Source organism: Streptopelia decaocto (genome assembly GCF_964273445.1).
Source record: "Streptopelia decaocto genome assembly, chromosome: 5".
Lineage (NCBI taxonomy): Eukaryota > Metazoa > Chordata > Aves > Columbiformes > Columbidae > Streptopelia > Streptopelia decaocto.
In genome coordinates this window covers 6,034,163-6,056,294 of record NC_138659.1, presented here as the reverse complement: position 1 = coordinate 6,056,294, position 22,132 = coordinate 6,034,163, and the positions used below count along the sequence as shown (strand labels likewise).

At 40.0% G+C, this 22,132-nt stretch overlaps 1 protein-coding gene across 4 annotated transcripts in view; it reads right to left on the bottom strand.

Moving 5' to 3' along the window:
- Positions 1–22,132, bottom strand: part of RABGAP1L (RAB GTPase activating protein 1 like) — a gene marked incomplete at its 5' end in the record, with an annotated part of 227,171 nt that overhangs the window by 51,029 nt on the left and 154,010 nt on the right. For 3 of the 4 annotated variants that reach the window (XM_082054685.1, XM_082054683.1, XM_082054684.1), the window contains 2 exons: positions 2,967–3,095; positions 20,321–20,362. In XM_082054685.1, the coding sequence (XP_081910811.1) occupies positions 2,967–3,095; positions 20,321–20,362 (171 nt within the window). Of the gene's footprint in view, positions 1–2,966; positions 3,096–9,903; positions 10,072–20,320; positions 20,363–22,132 lie in introns of those variants that run through there. The other variant, XM_082054686.1, reaches the window with a different exon arrangement.

Genomic DNA, 22,132 nt, shown 5'->3' with positions numbered 1-22,132 from the left:
ATATAGGTTGAGAAGATCCCCCTGGATGGCAGTACACCCTGCTGTACTTGAGATAAACAACATTCCCAGCTCTCCCCTCATCCACCAAGACAGTTATCTCATCATCGAAGGCTATTAGGTTGGTTAAGCATGATTTACCCTTCATAAAGCCATGCTGATGACTCCTGATTGCTGCCTTCATTATGAGGTGATTTTCTCTTCTGCCTATGAAATATTTAATACGCCATCTCCAGTCAGAGGTTATGTCCTTGGGATTCAGATTTGGCTCTCAAGGACATTCTAGTTGGCAAAAGTGAGAAAAGTTGATCCAAATAAACAAAAACTGAGGCGTCGAGTTAACAGAGTCAAGGCACCGCATAATCACTCAGTAGGGATGTGTAATGCAAATACTACTATCAGTCTGAAAGAAGTACGAATGGAAGTGTCTGCACGCAAAAGCACCAAAAGAATCCATACAGGGAACAGGTGACAAGAATGACGTGTTGATAAACGAGGACACGAGTGAGAGCAATCAAACTGGCAAAAAATGAGAAATGTTTTGCTACATCTAGACTAGAAGGCTGGCATTTTGGTGAGGCCGTACTGGAGATGACCAGCCAGTCGGAAACACACAGCAAAGCCACCACACGTCACCAGGACACTTGGCTGGAAGCCACAAACCCACCCGCAATGAGGAGACAAAAGGACAGCAATGATGGGCTGAAGGCAGCAAGATTCTGAGGGAAAAGACCAGACCACAAGAACTATTTGACTCCTAAAGAGTACAAAGAATTTGCCTAAAAGCCAGTTTATTGTCATCAGTTAAGACGAACTCAAGAGACTTAGTGAGGACTTCAGAGCCACTGTCCCTCATCCTCGTCACACACAAGTGGTCCTGGCCAGAGAAGAGCCTTGGTGCTGGTGAGCACATGGTTATCAGTATTGAAAGTGAGTGAAAACGGATTCAGTTCAAGTAAATGGCACCCTCCCTTCCAATATGGTCTTACACTGAGCTTCCTCACATTAAGTGCCTCAAGTCTTTTGCATTTTCACAGTTTTAAATACATCCCCTGTGTTCAGAGTCTTCCCTACTTAGATTCACCTTCCTGACAATAACCTTAACTAAAGGCTCTGGGTTTCAGAACACTCTTCTTCATCAGCTTAGCTGTTCCTAGCTTAACTATCAAAAGACTGTTCAGGACACAGTTTAGGTCCTCTCTTATGTCTTATATCTGGATGGGGAATGAGCCACATGCCCAGTGAATTCGTAGAACCCAACTCCCAACTATGCTCCTTACAAGCATGGGGTGTTAATATAATAACACAGCAGAAGGTAACTTCAATCTTCTACTTTTCCCCATCCCTGATAGCCCCAGGTCTCGGCCCTGAGTTCTCCTTCCATTCCAACAATTCCTACTAGTCCTCGCCTACTTCTGTAACGTGTAGGAGAGCGTCTCGACTCATCTGCGCTTTTCTCTTATGGGCTGGAATCCACAATGTGTGAAATCCTGCGTATGCAGCAGATTCAATGTCAAACCCTTCATCCGCCCTCCCATTCACATCAATGAGCAGTTCAGAATTTCATTTTCTGATTTTAAAAGCCCTCATGTGCTGAACCCATACAAGACACTGTGCACTGAACATCTGCCTCAAATGCATGTCAAAATACTTCTCCAATAAAACACAGCATATACATATATAGGCAATATAAACTGAAAAATAGCATCATATGGCACACAATATATTGCACAAGGAAATGAGAAAGGTAAGCCCAAGAAAACAGACAAATATCTCTTCCAAAAAGTACCATGAGGACTTCTATTTTAACCTCCCATCAGAAAAATACACACTGAGTTAACAACATAAAGATAACTTTCCTATATTTGTTAAGACCTTAAATTACTCATTTTCAAGAACTGAGCAAAGGACTAAATACCAAACATCAAACTGCAGGCTTTTGTGCCCAAATACTCTCTTTTGGCAGCAGAATTGAAATCCCAATCAAATTTTTATAAAACTTTTGCACAAATCTTCTTTTTCCTGTCTGGAAAACACATCAGTACGGCAAGCGCCCCTGTTTCACAAGAACAGTGTTTCGATCAGTATGAAAAGAGCAATTTCTTAATAAATTAAAAAACTAAGCAGCACAAAAGGAAACTAATCAATATATTGAGAGATAAGAGAAGGCAGAGTGGTAGAGGAGAATTATTTCTGATGGTACACTCTCGGTCTACTCTTGGGCCACACCAAACACACATTTCCCATCACACTCCAAGAAATAACAAGAACACTTTTTGCAAGATCACATGTTAAGCTCATCCGTAGCTACGCCTATTCCATTTCAAAAAATCCCAGCAAATATAGCAGATCTTTCAAATGACAGATTTATCAATCTCTGTGGCCATTTTAAACCAAACATTTCCATCCTTAAAAAATTACAATCAGGCTCCTCTGATTTGTCATCAGTCACTACAAGCCCAAAGGAGCCCACCTTTGGAAAGCACGGTGATGGATAGGGTAGAATATAAAAAGATATTCTGTCTTGGTAAGCTTGATACACAAATAAAACTAAGTTTCTGCCCCAATACAATTGGATTATACAGCAGCACTCAGCAAAGAAATAGCTTCTAAGCAAAACAAATAACATCTGACTCTTGGTTGCGTGGTTATTATACACTGGGTTAATTGGCTTAGTGTGATCATTGTTTATAAATCAATTAATGAATTAGCGAGTTGTGGTAATTCAGTTTGTTTGATCATGCATCAGTTTTCTATTTTAATTATTAGAGGGCAAAGCTCAGAGCTTTGCTTTACTTTAAATATAAAAAGTCTGTGCATACCTGTATGTATAAATATACAGACATATATAAAAAGTAATAAACTAATGATTTAATTTCTTTACTTTCCATATGGTACTGCCATTCTTAACGTTGCACTTTTCCTGTAAGAATCCCAGACAAATGAGGAGAAATGAAGACCGTCCTTACCTTGATGTTGCAAGCTTGCTCCATCAGTCTCCTGGCGTTCTCTTCTGCTCTGTACCTCTTGGGCAACTGAACCCTGAAGAACTTTAAAGCTCCTTCAAAATCAGCTTGTAGAAGGTCCTCTTTGGAGGTCTGCAATGAAACGCAGGGAACTACAGTAAACACTGAGAACACGCAGTCATGCTCTTTTACTGGATTTGTCATTTATTGAATGCATTCCAAACCACCAATATTCACATTAGCTCAAAAACATCCTCCTTGAAATCAGCTCTCTAATCTCGACCTCATCAAACACAACGAGGCTCAAGTCTGTGCGAGGAATCCCAGGCAGAGCCGCACAACCAGAGGACTGAACACATTAATGTCTTTTATCCCTCTGTACCTGCAGGGTAAGAAAGATTCTGGTTCAGCCTGTCAAGATGTCACTCAGTGAGCAGAAAACTAAAAATCAAGCAAACAGCAGAAACCCAGGAGAATTTATAATATTTTCTAGAGAGCTTGTGTGTTAGACCATTGCTGATTCTCATAATGCTGCCCTAAAAAGACAATGTATATATAGATATATACGGTTGCAGACATGAACAGCAGAAGCAGAAATGCATATGACTCATAAGAGGCATCAGCAAGTCAATGTGCAGAAGTCTGTGACACAATTTCTCAGGGAACACCGTGCCAGAAAATGTTTTACATGCTTATTTCTACATCTCTCATAGCCCTGTACCTCTCAGCGTGGTATCAAGCCTAACAGGTCAGAAAATGTTAAACATTCCTCACTAATCCAGTTCTGCTGCTGAGGAAGCAGTATGATTCACAGGGACAAGCGCATTCATCTTCAGATTTACCGAGAACTCCACCAAGAGATTTAGCAGATATGAAATAGTAAGGCTGGGGGTAGGTCCTTTAAAAGATTCCCAGAATATCAGTGTCCAGACAAGACATTTAGGACATAGTCTCAAAAATGTGAATTTCAAGATCATTAACCGAGAAAAAAAATGAACAAAACCATGTCAGCGTACAGATCGGTAGCACAGTGATGGGCGCTGCCTATCACAGTATTACTACAAATACCTCAGGAGCAGCACAAGTACCTCTGGTTCAGGTTAATTGCTGAATTAATTGCTCAAGTACCACTGCCAACGTTTTCATGTATGCACCCTCTGCTTTCTCACCAGTAACACCTTTTGTCAGTTTTTACCTTTTTGTACATGGCAGGTGTGCTACATACACGTAGTTTCAAAGTCTGGTCCTTAACTCTGGTCTCATCCACTCAAAACCCTTTGCTGTCTCCAATTTCAGAGTTCTTGAGCCAAACACAAGAGACTGAGCCTTACACAGGCACAACTGGGAGAAAATGCAACATTTCACACGTAAGCACTGAAGCTCGATGATACTATTATATCTCCTGGGTGTTAAATTTCTTTTAAATACATAAAAATAATTATCATTGCAATGCAAAGAAAATTCTGCTTTTGTTTACAAGGCCTCCCTAAACATCCCACAAACTGGCATCACCAGTTCATTTACATGAAAATAATTATGTCTGCTATGTGAAAGTCCTGCTTAAAAGTGCAAACGTCTTGTTTCCCAAAGCAAAGTGAACTTCAATATGGTGATGCAGATACGGAACGGTAATACTCAAACCTAGCTCAACAAATTCCACATTTCCACTGAAAATGTTACTGCACCCTATACAGAGGGTATATCAAAAATAGCATTTTACCCAAACTTACTTTGGTGGGGGGGAAGGACAAAGGTTTTTGAAGGGACTTTAATTTATTTACCAAACTTGGAACAGCAACATAAGTTACAGGGGTATTTTCATGGTTATCCAGTATCTCTGACAGTGGAGAGCATGAGCTGATTATTATATCATTATTACTATACTGTATACCCTAATGGGCACTGTTGTAGCAGTTTTTGCTACATTAATCACAAGGAAAGCAGGAGAAAACTCCAAATACAACTCAAGTAGCTTCAGCGTATCCATTTTGCCAGGACTGCAGCATTTTTAAGACTTTCTGTCATCAGAGCCATCCCCAGGATCTACATGATCCTCCCTTCCCTCGCAGCCAAGGAAGCTGCTGGGTCATCACTGCAGGGACACGAGAAAAGCTGCTGTCATGATGCTGATGAGAAACGTTGGGCTTTACCAACCATCACAGCTGATTCTGTCCAGAAATCCTTGGCAGAAGGACGGTTTGGCTGGGGCTCAATCAGACAAGGCCGCTGTTGCGTTGACGGAAAGCTGCTGCAGTTGGGGATCTAATGAATCAGATCCGCTCAAGCCTTGGCAGCTACGGCCAACACATCCCATTCTTCTTCCTCACGTCATATTTCTCCCGGACGACTTACTGAGGGTAGATGTGCTTTTGCCACGCTTGAGACCAGCTCACCATTTCATAGCCACGAGGGGCTGTATTTCAGATTACCTGTGAGTTGCGGAGCGCGGTGGCAGCAGCGTGTCATGGCCAAACCCACGCGGGCAACCAAGGCCCCTGGGGCCAAGTTTTGGGGGGGGTGATGTTGATCAAAAAGCAGTAAATGGTTTGAAAACCAGCTGACTTGGCAGCATTTCCCTCTCAGAGATGCTGCCACCTGTCATCACTATACACTTCAAGTAGATTTCCCCATTATATTGCAAATTTACCTTCACTGGAGACCCTCCTCTTCCAACAGAGTGACTTTAAATGTTTTACATGTTATTGCTGCTTTTCTGAGGTACTTGTCTCAGTCTTTTTTGGTATTGATTTTAATTCTCCGAGGTCTCTGCTTAAATCACTATTATAACAATATTTTAACAGCTCCCAAAGAAATCACTCTTGTAAAACTAAGTATGGAAACTCTTGAGTTCTCAATCCTGAAAAATCTTTAGTCAATGAAAGTCCTGTAAGAATAATGGCGAATCATGGAAATTAGACCTTCTCTGACAGAGTTTGCTGAACTGAGATTATAAATATGAAAAATTCTAAGCTATCACATTGTATAGCTGGATGGAATGAGTGGTAAAGCCCACACTGTTCAGCTCTTTCTACTTTGCTGAATATTTTTATTTCATTAAAATCATGTGTTGATCAAAAAAATTAGTTTCACTACTAAAAGCACAAGAAATCAAAGTAACATTTTGAGAGCAACATTCAGCAGTTTGTGTACTTTGCGTATTTTCCGCAAACGAACCTTTTCAGGTACTGATTAAAACCAGGACGCAACATAAAGCCAGTGTCTCTGGATATATAAATGCAGTGCTTTTTTGTTTTTTTTTGTTTTTTTTTTTAATAGCAATGTTGGCACTCTAAGATTCACATTTCTTGACATTTTGTGATTTTAATCAATAAATCATAAAGACATTTCCGGAACCTTTTGGCAGCTGCTTGACAGAGATTTGTAAAGTCGTTGGTTCATGTCACTCAGCGTGTGGAACTCATAAACAACTTATTTCACTAAACCATCTGTAAGTTTAATGAACCAATAATTAAAGTTTGGCAGGTGCGTTGCATTTTTGTGCACTCTGAGACTTCAGGGCATTTTTTATTATTCTAGATATAGTTTTCAAATACTCATATTTTTGGTCAAAATATATTTTTAAAACCAGGCAAGAGAGGAAACTCATTGAGAGCTATGACCAAACATCCCAACTTGACTTAAGGTTTGACTAAATATGTCCTCAAAGGTCATTCCCACATTGCTTATGCAGTTCAATATATTAATAAAATTATCTTACATGGATGAGATGAAACTAAGGGAAAGCCGCTTCCCACAAGTACCAGCAAAGCTTTCAAATCTAAAGATAAAGTTCTGGAAAACTGCAAATGTTCAAACAACAGCAAGAGAATTTGAGAGACTTGATTTTAATTTTTTTTCCCCTTTAAAGCAAATAATGTTACTACTACTTTCTCCAAAATATTTTGGAAAATGTGATTAAGACAAAGGGCAAGGCCTTGGCTTTTTTCTTTAATTTAATTTCTATGTCTTCAATTATTAATTCTGCAGTCTCATTTATTACTCTCTATATCAACTAAAACTCCTATTCCCACCTGGGAACTAATACAGCAGAAGAAATTCTGGATCAGCCACACTACATTTAATTCTTCTTCATATAGGCAGATCAAAATTACTAATTTCCAGAGAATTCTATATACACAGCATATATCTTTCGAATTTTTATAGAATGCCAGTGAGCACAAACTGCTCATTTTACACTTCAATGAACATGTATCAGGAACAAGACCAAGTTAGAAGCTGAGAAGAATCTGGCCCTAGTCTACTCCACTATTTAATTTGCTACTGGTAGATCCAAAATATTTACAAGTATCTTCACGCTAATTTTTCAGAACATAACATTCACTCTCTAACACACAGAACTGTGGTTTTAAGCTCTTTTAAGAAGATACGCAATGCCAAAATCAAGGTACATGAGCTACTTATCCTAAGCTGACAGTTCCTCTTCCACCAGCAGAAACACCAGCGCAACGTTGCACGATGGGGTTTGTGCTGCCCTTAAACATGAGCCACGGACTGGCCAGCCAGGCTTTGACTCCAAGAGGATGAACTTGACCTTCTGGGCTGCCAAGGAGCGTGAGGGCGGATAAATCTGGGATCAAGCCCGGGAAAGTTTGGTAGGTAAAGCTCTGTGGCCGCAGTTACAGTGGCACGCGCTACTAGCACAATACATCAAAAGGCTCCTCTGACCAGCGGCACTTAAGTCCCTTTCTTTACCCTGAAAGATCTACCGTCAAACACACTTTTTTCCTAAATAAACTCTGGGCTCTCTATATAAGCATTATGGAAAAAACCCACAGCTTTGGTTTTGCATGCAATGAGTTGGCATCCATAAACATAGCAATAATCTTGTGTACACCCAGTAGTAAACCTCTGCTCAAATTTTCACCACTGCGTTTATATGTAGCTCCAGACTTATAAAGATGATGTTAATTGTGCTACATAAAATAAAGATGAACGTGGATAAGAGTAAAGACAGGATCTACCGGCTTGATCCACCCAAAGGGGAGGAAAGCACAGGGAATCAGTGATGGTTCACTTGCTCATCATCGCAGTTGGCTGATGCAGTGAGTAGGTGCTCCGAATTTTTGTCAGGGTGGCTGGCATAAAGGTTATAGATTAGATTTCTCATATAACACTACAATGACATATATTCTGCCCGTCCTACACATTTATGCCCAAAACCACAGCAGAGAGAGAAGCTTATGCAAGTAAAAAATAATCTAGTTCCTAATTTTATGAAACACTGAGGTTTTGAAGTATCTTCAGTTCTGATTAAAGTACAAATTCTTGGTCCTCAGATGCTTCTCATTTTTTAAAAAACCATCAGAATCACAGTCTCTCCTCCTCTACGGAAGGGTATATGTCAAAAGGCATATATGTCAGAAGAGGTATATTTAGCTAATAAAACGTATCAGGAAATCACACTGACTCCACAAGTCAACACTCTCTAACATGACAAGCATTATTTGTATTGTTTTGCCTTTTCCTCCCCTCTTTTTTTTTTTTCCTTTTTCAATAAGCAATATTATGTCATTCAACCAGCTAAGCCGCCTGGGTGCTGAAGTATCAAAATTTCCTGGTATTCTTCATCTGAAGGGCCAGATACAAAGCCTGATTAAGTCAAGTGAAAAAGTGGTTTTGTCTCTGCTTTCCTCAGCACTCATCACAAACCAATTCAGAATGATCTGGCAGCAGGACAGGCTGGGTGAGCTAAACTGGAATCACCCTTACCCATACAACACGTTCAACCATGCGTTATGAGCCGCCATACCCAATTCTACAAGTGACTGTAGGGATCTAAATCCATCTGCACTTTAGTAGCAATCAGAGACTTCGTGCCTCTTTTTTTTTTAATGTCTATCCAACATCTCACAGCGCAGGGATATACCAGATCGACCACACACCTTGTTTTTGTTTTACACTGAGGATCTTACAACAGGCAGAGCACATTCCCCGATGTGAATGTGCTGCAGAACACGGAGACAGGTTTCCATAGCACAACGTAACCGCCAGACAGGTCACTGTATATAACACAGGACAGACTGCAGAGGGAAAATATGGAAATAAAGGCACCATCCCACTAGAAAACGGGACAGGATCAGTAAAGTGTCTTCACATGCACCACATCAAAATGACAGCCTGGTGTACAAGGCCATCGCCCAAGTGCAGCTCTGAGCTGGGGTCAGGCTTAGTTAGAAACCCCAGAGCAGACTCAGCTAGGACCAGGTACGGATTCCTGGATTCGCCGCTGTTTTGTGGTTTTGAGCCTGCTTTGTACAGCAGTAGAAACGTGCAGTTTTCTGCACTCCACCATGCCACGCCAATTTCGGGCCATTTCACATGCAGACATCATTTGCTATGATGGAGAAAAACACCTTTAACAGTTGATTTCCCAGAGAATTCTACACATGTATTTTAAACTTTTTTACATAGTGAAAAATCAAACATAGGAACAGTAGAAAACCAAAATACATCCACATAGCTTGAATTTTTATGAACGCTTAAAACTAACCTTTGACATCACAAGTATAAAATTTGAAATGCTGAGCACTAATGCACTTTCCACCAGTATCTAGAGGTAAACCAGGAATGCTGCTTATTTGGAATCATTACAGGACAAAACCATTAATGGATTTAGAATTTAGAATTCAGATTTAGATTTTTTTTATTAGTAGTATTTTTTCATGATGCAGGTGGGCTGTGAATCCTGGTTAAGGAGTGGCACCCATCCCCAATAGCAGCACCAGCGTCCAGCCCTCCCGAGCTAACGGCAAAAAGACAGACTCAGTGCTTTGAGGATTACAAGAAGCCGAGAGCAAAATATATGAGACCTCTCACACCTCCTGTCAGTGTTGAGCCTCCTGAGCAGGGGGGGAAGCAGGTTTGGGGAGGGAAAGTGGCAAATTGGCAATGAATTAATTTCAAGAAAATGTGATCTCACCGCAAGCAGCCGAGGCACAAATAGGCGATGCCCCATTCCCAGAAGTTCCAGCACCCGACATGCATACTCATTCACCAGCTTGCTCCTCTCGTCATGCATGTCCTGGGACTTTTTGACAGGTGGGGTGAGCTTGGCAGCTGGGGTTTTGCAAGGCACCCCTTCTTCCATGAGCAGCAAGTAGTAAGTATCCAGAGTGAGAAGAACAGGCTTTGAACTGCAATTTCCAAAAGTGCAAGAGGAGGAAAGCCAGCCTCAGATCTCTGGAACGGGCTGGGTTGGCCGCCTACAGCAACGCCCGTCGTCTCTCAGAAAGGGAAAAGCATCTTTGCTAAGAATCTAGGAAAAATATGATCCACCGCGCTGGCTCAGCCAGAGTCCAAAGTAGATTTGAAAAACAAACCAAAGAAAACATGGATCTAAAAATGTACCTAAAAAGCAGGAAAATGGCAGAAAACGAGCGCAGGAAAGCTCGGATGGGAGAAAAGCAACGGAGAGCTCAGTGCCTGGGGACGCGTGTGCCAGCAGCCAGCAGCAGCAATAAGAGCAATAAAGCCAGGGCAGTTCCGAAGCTGCAAAGAGAAAAGGATGAGCTCATTGCAATCTCTGATTCGTGACAAGCGTGGCGGCTGCCGCTGCTGCCTCTCGCCGTGAATCAGTAATGAAGGGGTAGGCGAGGAGGGGGCTGGGAGGAGGAGGAGGGGGTGACTGAGCATGCAGGGAGCGTCTCGGGGGAGAATGCCGTCATGAGAAGCCAATAGTGAGCGGCTGGACAGCCGAGCTCCCCTCCCCGTCTACCTTCCATCAATTCAGCCGTGAGGGCTTTTGCTGTTGAATCACAGGCTTACGGTGTATGAACTGCATCCTCTGGCGTTTCGTGGTGAGGAAGAAACCGGCCTGCTGGCTGATATAATGATTTCTGTTCGATTCGGTTCTGAATAATGCAAATAGAGAGTCAGTGCAGGCCGGACAGCAGCAGGGAGGGCAGGAGAGCCTCATCCCTCCTGGAGGATGAAGGCGAGAGGGGTGAGGGCATCGCCCTGGGCTGCTGGTGATGCTGAGAAGCCGCAGGCCTGCTTTGCATGGCTAGCGCAGGACTGAATTAAATAATTTAAACCATGATCACTTCCAGCGCTGCGTTCTCGGGAGGCATTTCTAAATCCGGAGACGACGGGCAGGGAGGGATGATGTCAGCAGGTGCATCTGAACGGATTCTAGGAATTGTTTGTGAGGAGAACGCTGTGATGTGACACCTCACACTGCCTCGCATCGCTGCCACGCAGGGACCGGGCCGGGCGCCTCCGCCAGCCGGGGATTACCAGCATGCATTACCTCATATTCCCTAGGTCTGTGTTTTAGAAAGCACATTTTTATGCTGCTTCATCTTTGAATTGCCTGATTATAAAGTGGGATATGTAACAGAACAATACACGCTTCCGATGGCAGCAGACAGGAGTATTCCATACATATCTAACATACAGAAAGGTGGTAGTTTAAAATGCAGTGAGGAGCTCTACGGATCTAAACCACACTAATTGCAAACACTCCTGCAAATAAGGTCTGAAAATAATTTGTCTAACGTGTAAAGAAAAACCATGTTTAGTTAAAATACTAATGCAAAGTAAACTTCCGTAGCATGCAGTCATCGAAGGGAAATATTAAACGCATTCATGAGTAGCCAAAATAAGACAATCATTTTAAGTTACTGTGAACAATCCTAGATAAGTACTGGAAAAAGCAGAGAAACTTAGAAAAATACACTGATTGCCTTCAGTCTGATACACCAGCCATAGCGGACTCCTGTTCAATACCAGTGCATTTTCTTGGATGAGAATTTTAAATATGACGTTACTACCAAAAGTAGCCCCAACCACACAGGTTGTCTTGGCTCCTGGTGACACATGAAGCAGGGGAGAAAATAGTTAAAGCAGAATCAGCAGAAGTCACGGGTCAAAGATGACAGGTAACGACAATAAGACCTCAGCTATTTATCCTATGGCCATATGGGGATTGCACGGCTTTGCACGGCTGAAGCACCTGCAAATTTTTTGCAGTAGTGAATTAGCTATTTAGTGCAGGTAGTCTTCTGAAAGCTGATTTAAGTAGCTCAGGTGGTGAAATGCTATTTTGCGGATGAAAACCTTCCGTATGGACTGGCTCTCGGAGCAGGGTGGAGGCTACAGCATCTCTCTGGGCTGAGATCGGGGCTATTTCCTGAGGAAAAAGAAACCACAACCACCACACATCTCATTCCAGTTTAAGATTATAGCGAAGATTGTGATGGGAACTCTCCCACACTCTCCAAACTCCCTCAGCACGCAGTTCCAGAGATTCTGGTTTGATACCTCGTTTGTTATTACATGCATAGGTAAACACCACAAGACTGATCATTTATCCATCACTAGTTAAATTTTCAGCTTATCACACTGTGTGTCTGTACAGCAAAAGGGTTTCAAGGAAAGGAAGTAGCTCTCTGTATTTCTTCTGAATTTTTAAAGTGTTTCCATCTAATTTAAACGCAGGCTGGTAAATATATTCCACAAACGTCAGGTTCTATCTTCCATGTGTGAATGAAAACATTACTCAAAACATTAAAAAAGAAGTAGAAAACCTTAAGTTCTGCCTTGCATAAATCAGACTTTAATAAGCTAACTCTCGTCCTCACAGAAATTAAAGTTTGGCTCATTTTGAGTAACGTCTGAGCTTACAAAAAATTGCATGAAGTGATTAGTAAATCACATCTTTAATTCTAGAAAGTCATCACAGGATCCAGTAGTCAGAGGTTAAAACCAGATGAATTCAGGTTATAAACAGGGTGCAAATTTTTAGGAATGAGGAAAATTAACTATAGGATTAGTTTCCCAAGAGATGTTGTCTATTGTCCTCATTATGATTTTTCCATCAGGCCTGGATTTCTTGCTTAAAAAGAAGACTCTAAAATTAAAAAAAAAAAAAAATTCCAAGGCTTGACAAAACCCCCATTAATTATCAGCTGAAATCCAACGGTCCCTGTTCTTCAGAACTCTTTTCACACAGCGTAACAGTGAACCATCATTCCGATTTGTAGTTTGAGATTGGTTTATACTCTCTACCATTCTTAAATACTTCCAGACCCTCACTGAACACTGCATCTTATTTTTATCCACATCTGCCCAGAAACTGTGACTTTTCCTTGATGTAAACTTCAACTCCCTGATCCACGCCCTTGCATTACTGTCCTGCATTCTTCAAAAGTCAACTTAAGAACTAAAAATGGTACAAAAGGGAATAACTTGTACACTAAGTAGAAAATCATAGGGTAAACACATATTATTCGTGGTTTGGCTTCCATGTCACACACTATCTGGTCTTTAAGTACAGTGAAATTTTCTTTTCAACCTTCCTATCCATGAAACGTCTGTTTGCAGTTAAAATCTGCTCAGCTGTACACAGCTGATGTCCACTGAGTTCAGTGGACATCAATGGCAAAATATTCTCTAAGCAAATAAAACCATATAGGATATGACTTGAAGTTATCTATGTTTTCTGAATTCTGTAGTAAACCACCAAAGATCCTGATGGGGAGTCCTTTGTACATCTCTGTACTTTACAATGTACCAAATTAGAGGGACATAACTATATAACATAAATAAATGTCCTGAGCTTTGTGTTGACAAGAAGAGCAAATTTTTACGGGAATGTACTGAAAGGTTGGTACAGAGATAAACTAAACATTTTCAGAATTGCTGTATCAATTGCTAATTGATCAATGCTTATTTATCATAACATCTCTCTTTTGTATGTCAACTGCTAAAAAAAAAGAGGACTTGGATTGCCTGTAGCATTTCAGTGGAAAAAAAGTCACTGACTTTGGAAAGTTTAATAGATTCTAAAACTGGAAGAACAAAGAAAGTTCTCCTTCAAGTTGATTCCTATGAAAGGGTAAGACACATTCTGTACCAGAGCAGCTCTGGATTATCCACACGAATTACATCATGGCCACAATAACAGCTTCACCTCTTACCTTATCAGAAATTACTTTGTCCTTTCTGTTCTTCAGGTCTAATCACAACTGTGTAATCGGGTTTTAGTGAAATTTACATCTTAATCATTATTAGAGAGAACACGATAAACCAATATATTTTCACAGTAGATTCCATCAGAGATCTGTGCTGGGGTCGCGCTGGTTGAACTGTTCTTAAATGGCTTGGAAATGAGAGTGAATTGGGAGGTGACGGTGTTTGCAAATGCTACTGAATAATTCAGGGTTTTAACGACAGGGGCTTACAGTAAAGAATTGCAGAAGAACCGTAAGAGACTGAGTGACTGGGCAACAGTACGGTAAATGAAAGTCAATGTAGAGGAATGTAAATGGATGCATATGGGGAACAGCATCAATTTTACATATCAATAATAGACTCTGAGCCGACAATTGCTGCCCAGGAACGAATCTTGGAATTACCGTGGACAGTTCTAAGAAAATACCAGCTCAGTGCACAGCAGCAGTTAAAGTAAATAAAATGAAAGTAATTAATAGGAAAGAAGTAGAGATCTAAAAGAGAATGCTATTATTCTACAGTACAACTCCATGATGCATTTTCATATTTGATATTGTGCATCCTCCCATCTCAAAAAGGAGATAATGGAGACCGATAAGTATTTTATAAGAGGGAATAAGGCTCCTGAGAGCTTCCAGATGAGGAGACAAAACACAGATTAGGATTATTAAGCCAGGAAAATAGATAGTGATGAGACATCGCTAGACCTATAAAATCATGAGTGGTGGAGAGAAAGTGAAGAGCTGCCAACTGTCCAAGATGCCCTCAATTACAGAAACCTCACAGGCAACTTGTGGGTGACAGGTTCAAAGCAAACAAAATTATAATTAAACCGAGAAAAAACTTTGTGGCTACTAGTTTACAAGTGTTCAAACCCATGGAATAATAATCCGTACAACGTTATTAAACATGAGACACTACTACTTTCTCAGAGAGTCTCCAAGCCACAAATTGCCAGAGGAAAACTAAAAGAGCATTAATGCCCTGTTCTTACAGTCTGTCCCATGTATCCACTGCTGGCAAAGAAATACTGGGGTAGATAAGCCTACAAGTCTGATCTGGAATGACTCTTTCTATATTTTAATTTATGCCAATGACACACTTTAAAAAAGTCTCCTACAGAATCACATTTGCTAGTTACAAGAGTCACAGAGAGGATATTGGGGAAAAAAATAAATTTTATATATATATCTATCTCAGTTTAACTATTCCTCTTACACCGCTTGTTTTCACCTGACTGATAACACTTGTTTCATTACTTGCTGTTACAGCTTAACTCTTTGGCTTTTTACTTTTTCGTTTTCTTAAAAGACGTCGCTGCTTTTTAAACACCGACGCTCCAGGCCAGGTAGCGGCAAGCGATAATTTCGGAAGCAGGTGCTAAAGGGAGCCATAATCTCAAGGGAATCACACCGGACACTTTGGTTTACACTGCAAACCACACAGCTCACTGGAAAAATAGGTATATAACATAGCCATGAACAAACTTCCAGACCTGGGCTGGCTCCCAGTCCAATTCAAGAGATAAATGACGGACAAAATCTGACACAGGTTAGGCTGGATGCCTGTCTAAAGAAGATAATGTCTTGGAAGTGAAAAAAGAAAAGCTACCATTCACTATATGTTCATTAAGAAATTAAATGTAAATGTATACAAAAGTACAGCAAAATTTTATTCAAAATCTGTACTCTTACAGAAGTCCGCATCTACGGTGGTGAAATAGTATAGTATTGGTGGAACCCCCTGGCTAGTCAGCAATACTGTTTCACACAAACATAGGAGAACAGGACAATCACCAGAGTTATGACACCAAATTGATTTTTTAGAAATAGGAAGCACAACATTCATACAGAGAACATAATATGACCTCTCTTAAAGGTCCAGTCACTCACCCCTAAAAAGATAAATACAGAATAAAGGAGATGCAGAAGAGAATTACTAAGATACTCTAGAGTTCAAGAACACTCGGAATATTGGTTTATTTAGTAACCAATATGAATGATATCTATAAATAATTCAAGGTGATAAACAGCAGCATGAGTGTCGCTGGAAGGCGACTATTTAAGATAAAGGACAATGCTGATATAAGAGTAGAAGAATGGAAAATGATCAGTAATAAATCTAAACTGGAATAAGGAGAATGGCCTTCCAGCTGCAATACTGCTGCTGTTACTAGTTTTTGAACGGATGCCGTGTCACATAATGGCATAATAGAACAGAGGAGCATTTCTTTTGCCCAGGAGGTCCTTCTCAGTCCAGATACAGAATGATATAAAAATAAAAAATAATCCTTCTTATCAAATACTTCTGTATCAAATACTGAATTTCATCACATCTGCTGTCCTTGCCACTGGACCTGCCATCCTTCTCCTTAATCTGCTGGGCACAGACTGACAAAGAGCGTTGAGAGTGAAAAGCAGCAACAGAAATAACCAAGAAATAAAACTGTCTTGTTTAGGTAATATACAGTTATCACTTGATAAGTTGTAGCAATAAGGGTTGTGAGAACTTATAACCACTGTTAGAAATGCTGCTGCTATTCACCTGAGTTCAAGGAATGATATATCAAAGTACTATTTTTAAGATAATATATGTACTGAAGTGAATCTCTGTAAGGCGAAGATGCACTGGCTGGGCAACACAAGCAGTAACAAATATATTATTGTTTCTAACTATTTTCTACCCATTTAAATTGGGATATTATATACCTTCCTGATCAAAACTATGGCTTCCCTCTGGCATTAAGCAATACGTTTTTAGCGGTCACCCAGATGAAAGCTCAACAAACCAAGCGTCGACCTTGTGTTGTTCCGAATCACACTCCATGAGCAGATGAACCCTCAAAAGAAAGTTTGGATGTGGATTTATTTTGAAACCCCATGGTTCACTCTTGCATACTCCTCCCTGTCTTTACAGCAGTGAGCAAGTACACCAGCAGTTAATCTAGAGCCCGATTTCTTCACAATCACATATCTTAATATTCACCTCGGTTTGGTAATTCCAAAATAAAAGCATGCATTTAGCTGGTTTTGCTAATGTAGCAAGATCAGAAACAGCCGATTAAGGAAATAAATACTGAAATATTAAAATATGAAAAAAAAATTCTTCTTTTTTTTTTAGCATATGTGAACATTTTAATGCTTACTTTTAAATTTCCAACAAAGAAATCAAGCAGTTGATGCCCAAGGGGACAGGACATGCTGGCACCAGAATGGGACACTCTCCTCTGTCATTCTCAATTAATGGTCTGATTTGGGATTTTATAAATCAAAATACCAATTTTGTTTGTCGAGTTGTTCTAAACCCAGGTTTTCTACGCTGCCTTTTCCAACACTGGAGTTCTTTTCACAGCCCAGTGCTTCACTATACTTTCTGCTGCTCAGAAAATGAAAGGCGAGGGAGTTGGTTTTCTATCAGCTCAGCTTACTAAACGTTAATTCAGGTGCAGTCTCTCCACGACGTAACTGAGTGATTAATATCCAAGTGTAAAATACACTGCCACCAGCTGGAGGGCCGACCGTGAGCACACTGTGGAGTACGCGGAAAGCACTGACATGCATTAGAAAATACAACACTTGGATGCTGGAGAAAGAAAAGACCGTGCTTTTCCTTTGATAAGAAATCAGATTAATGCCCTATTACAAATTACGGTCTCCATAGCTAAAGAGGTTTAATCCTCTAGCTGCTCATTGCTACAATCATATTCGGAATGTGGGAAAGGGAAAGGATTCCCCTCGTGGCTTAAATACATGTTTATTTTCCAAAGATGACTGCATCAAGATGTCTCGGGTAATTGGTCACAGAAGTAGTGCTGTCATTTCAAAACTAACGAGCATTCACTTGGAATAGGAGCAGCTGGTTGTAACAGTGAGAAACTGCATGGAGTAAAAGGAGTTCCAGATAAAACCTTCTATTCTGCTGCTATTTAATGAGGGACTGTGAGGCACACGCTTCACAAAGCAGTGAGGAAAACAGCATTTGTACAGTGAAGGTTCCAATGTTCCACTGGTGACGGATTCCCTCATCCAAATTAAAAATAATCACAAAGATTGCGGATGAGAGAACAAATGCTCTGTTTTAACAAAGAACAAATCCTTAGGAGTAGTTTTCACTCGCTTCAGAATCAGAGAGAAACAAGAAACACATGTTTTTTAAAGTGGTTGATCTGCGGCACACACATTCAATTTCTCTAATTTAAAAACACAGGTATGCTAAACCATTTTGTTTCTAATAATTAGGAGTGATTATGAGGGGGAAAAAAGATTACTTCAGGTCTCAGAGTACAAAATTATTTTCTTCCCTAACAGAACAGCAATTCCCACTGACAGCAAATCACACGCTGATTCGATTGTCCATAACCATCAGCTCCATCTTTGTACCAATATGGAACTGTGCTCTTAGGTGAGTGTTTCCGACTTGGAATCTTTTCTTACTTTATTTCCCTTATACTTGTTTTTGACTGCAATACAGAAACACTTTCTCAGGACACCTCCCGTACCATCATTTTGAGCCCATTACTGCCAGAACAGGCATATATGGCATATTGCATATATATATATGTGTGTGTGTGTATATATATATGTGTGTATATATATATGTGTGTGTATATATAATAGAAGAACTGATATAAGGAGAATTAAACCCCCTTCTTAAAACTCTTAAAATTTGAAAATAGTTATAATAAGACTGACAAAATACTGTCTTGAATTTTCTTCTTCTGGAATAGCCAAAGAGAAATGTTCAACTGGATAAACAGCATGTTGTAGATCATATATCAAATGAACAAGATTAAGCACTTTCTGTTCAAGGAAATTGGGTTAATCATTCAATGCAAAGGAAAACCCCTATTTGCAACAGAACATCCATGAGTTAAGGCCTTATTTTAGTCCTTTGCAACCCTTGCCACGTTTTCTAAGCAGTTGTTCTGCTGCTCAGCTCAGCTGAACCGTTCAGACCAGCAGCAGCAGGAACCCTGAGGTGTTTTAAGATCTATAAGCTGGTATTTCTACCTCTTTTCAGAACCTGTTCCTGCTCCTGTGGCAGCATTACCTGTTGCATGTTGCTTGGATGTTCGGTTTGCTTCTTTACTATCTATCATGCCATAACCTCTTAGATTTCCCTTTAGCCATAGTGGTCTTAAACCCAGAAGACTAACAAGCCCCCATAGTTGCAAAGAAAATATGAAAAAGAAAGAAAACAGCACACACTTCCCCCCGCTTTTTACAAATTTATATTTGTGTAGAAGCACTTCCTGGGAACATACATTAAACAAATTCCCTGTTTATAGGTGAATGCATTTCATACGTATACTCATGTGTCACAGAAAGTCACAACACCATTTGACACATTAACTGTGTTAGTGCAAAACACAAGTTATTTCGGACATTTCTTTACCATTACACTACATACTATCTCATACCTACACTGATGTACTTCACTGAAGTTACTTACCCTTAAATGAAAATATATGTGTTTTGAAATTTTCAATTGCTCTGTTCACAGCAGCAGCATATATATATATATAAACATATATACACATACGCACTCTTGGTGTGGAGCATTTTTGCTGCCGGACTTTGTGCTGCAGAAATTGAGTCTCTGAGAATTATCCTTTACCGAACAGCTCAACTAGTAGCTGTTTGCTGGGAACACACGCTGGAGGACAAGCAACAGTCAGACGATACTGGTCTGTGCCCATGTTATGGGGTGGTTGTGTCAGGAGTGACAGGCTGCTCTACCCTGTGCTTTAACCTGAATTATTGAGGTCAAATTATATTCCAACCAAAGGAGTTATTTCAAATTCCACAGCACGTGCCTGCACGTGGACCAGATTTCAACCAGTGCCAGCCTGTGGAGGTTAATGTAAGTTAACTTGGAACTGTCTCACTGGCATCAAAAGGGCCAATGCTTTACCTGTAAGTTAATGGGTTTATTTATTTAGGTAAATTGTGTGTTGCAGCCAAAGGCAGAAGTTCCTCATATTATAAAATCCTTCTATTCCTCTCCTGACATTACAAATACATTTGATACCAAATAATATCCGCTCACATTTCTTAAGTATTTATATGAAAGAACCCAGCCACAAAACAAATATGCTGTGGAATGGAAGTTGTTTTCTTAATAGTAATTACACATGAGACATTTAAATCCTTAGACTGCACTCGTTCCAGGAACTTTATGACATGATTAACTTTAATAAAAACAGATCTACTGTAAGCACAGTTTTGAAGACGTCTGTATCCAAATAGAGGATATTTCTCCTCTGTTCCTTCCTCCAGAGGTACCACTGTTATTGTTCCCTTAGACACGATATATTAAGCTATGAAAATATTCCCTACAGTTTATTAAAATACAATTTAAAAACCTTCTAATCAATGACTTACCTTTAAAAGAGCCAAGGCTACGTGGAAGATGATGTTCATACCCTGAAAATAAGAAGAAAAAGACTTCAATCAGTCCCAGCATACAAATCTCTTTTCTCCATTACTTATTTCCACGTGGCATCATAAGGAGATGCTGTAAATCCCCGGGGAATGCTTCTCTTTTCCCTGCTACACTTCAAAGTTCAGCATTAAAGCCCCAAGGCAACTTCCAAACTCCCATCCAGGGAAGACGACGGCTCTTTGGAGCTTTTGGAATCTCACTGTTCAAGCCATCGGTTGCTCTGGGTGTGACGGGACATCCCTCCATCATTTCATACCCATCAATGCTGGTTTTCATGAACGGTGCAGAATGTTGTAACAAGCAGAGCATCAAGAGAATGTAATAAATATTCTAGTTGATAGGATTTTTGCCAAGTAACTGAGCTTAGCTTTCATTAATCACGTACAATCTTTCATGCTTAAATTAAAACAAAACAACAACAAAAGCCACACAGACACACAAAATCAAGTACAAAATACACCTCTTTTCTGTTCTCAACCAAAAATCAAAACCATTTCATAGGTCAAGCAAATTGATGTCTATATCAAGTAGTCTGCTTTCTAGTTTATAAAAGCTGGCAAAACAAGCGCAAAGAAATCCATTTAGTAAATAATAAAATGGCAACGTCTGATTATTTAAAAAAAAAAATCAAAGAAAGCAAAAACCGCTCCACTGATTTACTACAGAGGGGTGGAAAAGGCTACATTTTCACTTGTTCTATATAAAAATATGAAATACCACTCCTCTGCTCCTATTCAACTTCTTTTCATTTTGACAACAAAGACCTCAAGATTTTTTCAGAGGAAAGTCCCCTGAACGAGGCTCCTTTGGAGCAGCCTGAATGAAACTGCTCCTGGGGTCCTGTTTGGAAATGCAGCCCGGGCAGCCTCTACTGATGGAAGAGACTCTCCAAATCTTGCTTATTTTAGATTACAAATGCCTTTGTGTTCATCCAAATATGAAAAATACCATGTTTGCTGTATTATGTACTTTGTGTTCAGACTGTTTTCCTAGATCGTATTTTACAAATCTTCCTGCCTGCCTGATAATCACGGCATGATAAATCTTTACTTACAATGTCCTTCAGAGCTGGTATCTAAAAGTGACTCAACAGATTTGCACACAAGTGATACAGTCACCGCAATACAAATTGTTGTGGGGTAACAGGACTTTTTGCAAAGGAATTTTCTCCAAGAAATTTCTGCTTCTGCAATTGAGTGTTTTTCCAAACTTCTTCCTGAAACCCGAGACCGTATTTCTGTAAAAATCGGCTTTTATACAAATCTGCAGAGACTTTTCAGAGGCATCCTTGGGAAGAAACTTTCTTTTTTTTTTTATATGGATAGGATGCCACCTTGAAGGGATTCTACCATTAATGAGTCTTGGAAATGCTACGACATTACACATAATGAATATTGCAACATTCTGTGAATTACTCTGCAATTCGATGCGTTATCGTTATGGTAACAAACTGACTTTTTCCACTAGAGGTCACAATTGTAGCAAGACTGAACTTCAGCTCATTTACAGGAATCTTTTCTTCCAAACGGGATAACAAATATTTCAAGTACGACAACAGTTATATTGCTTTTTATACCTCATTTTAATACAAGAATGTCTGGTTGTGAATTTCAGACATGACGCTGATAATACTGGAGCACCAGCAGTGGAAAATGAAGTTTATAGTACTCTCAGTTTTATTCCAAGTATCAATCTGAAGCCCCCAGTTAATTCCACACAGTCATGACATTTAACAACTTTCACTTCCTACC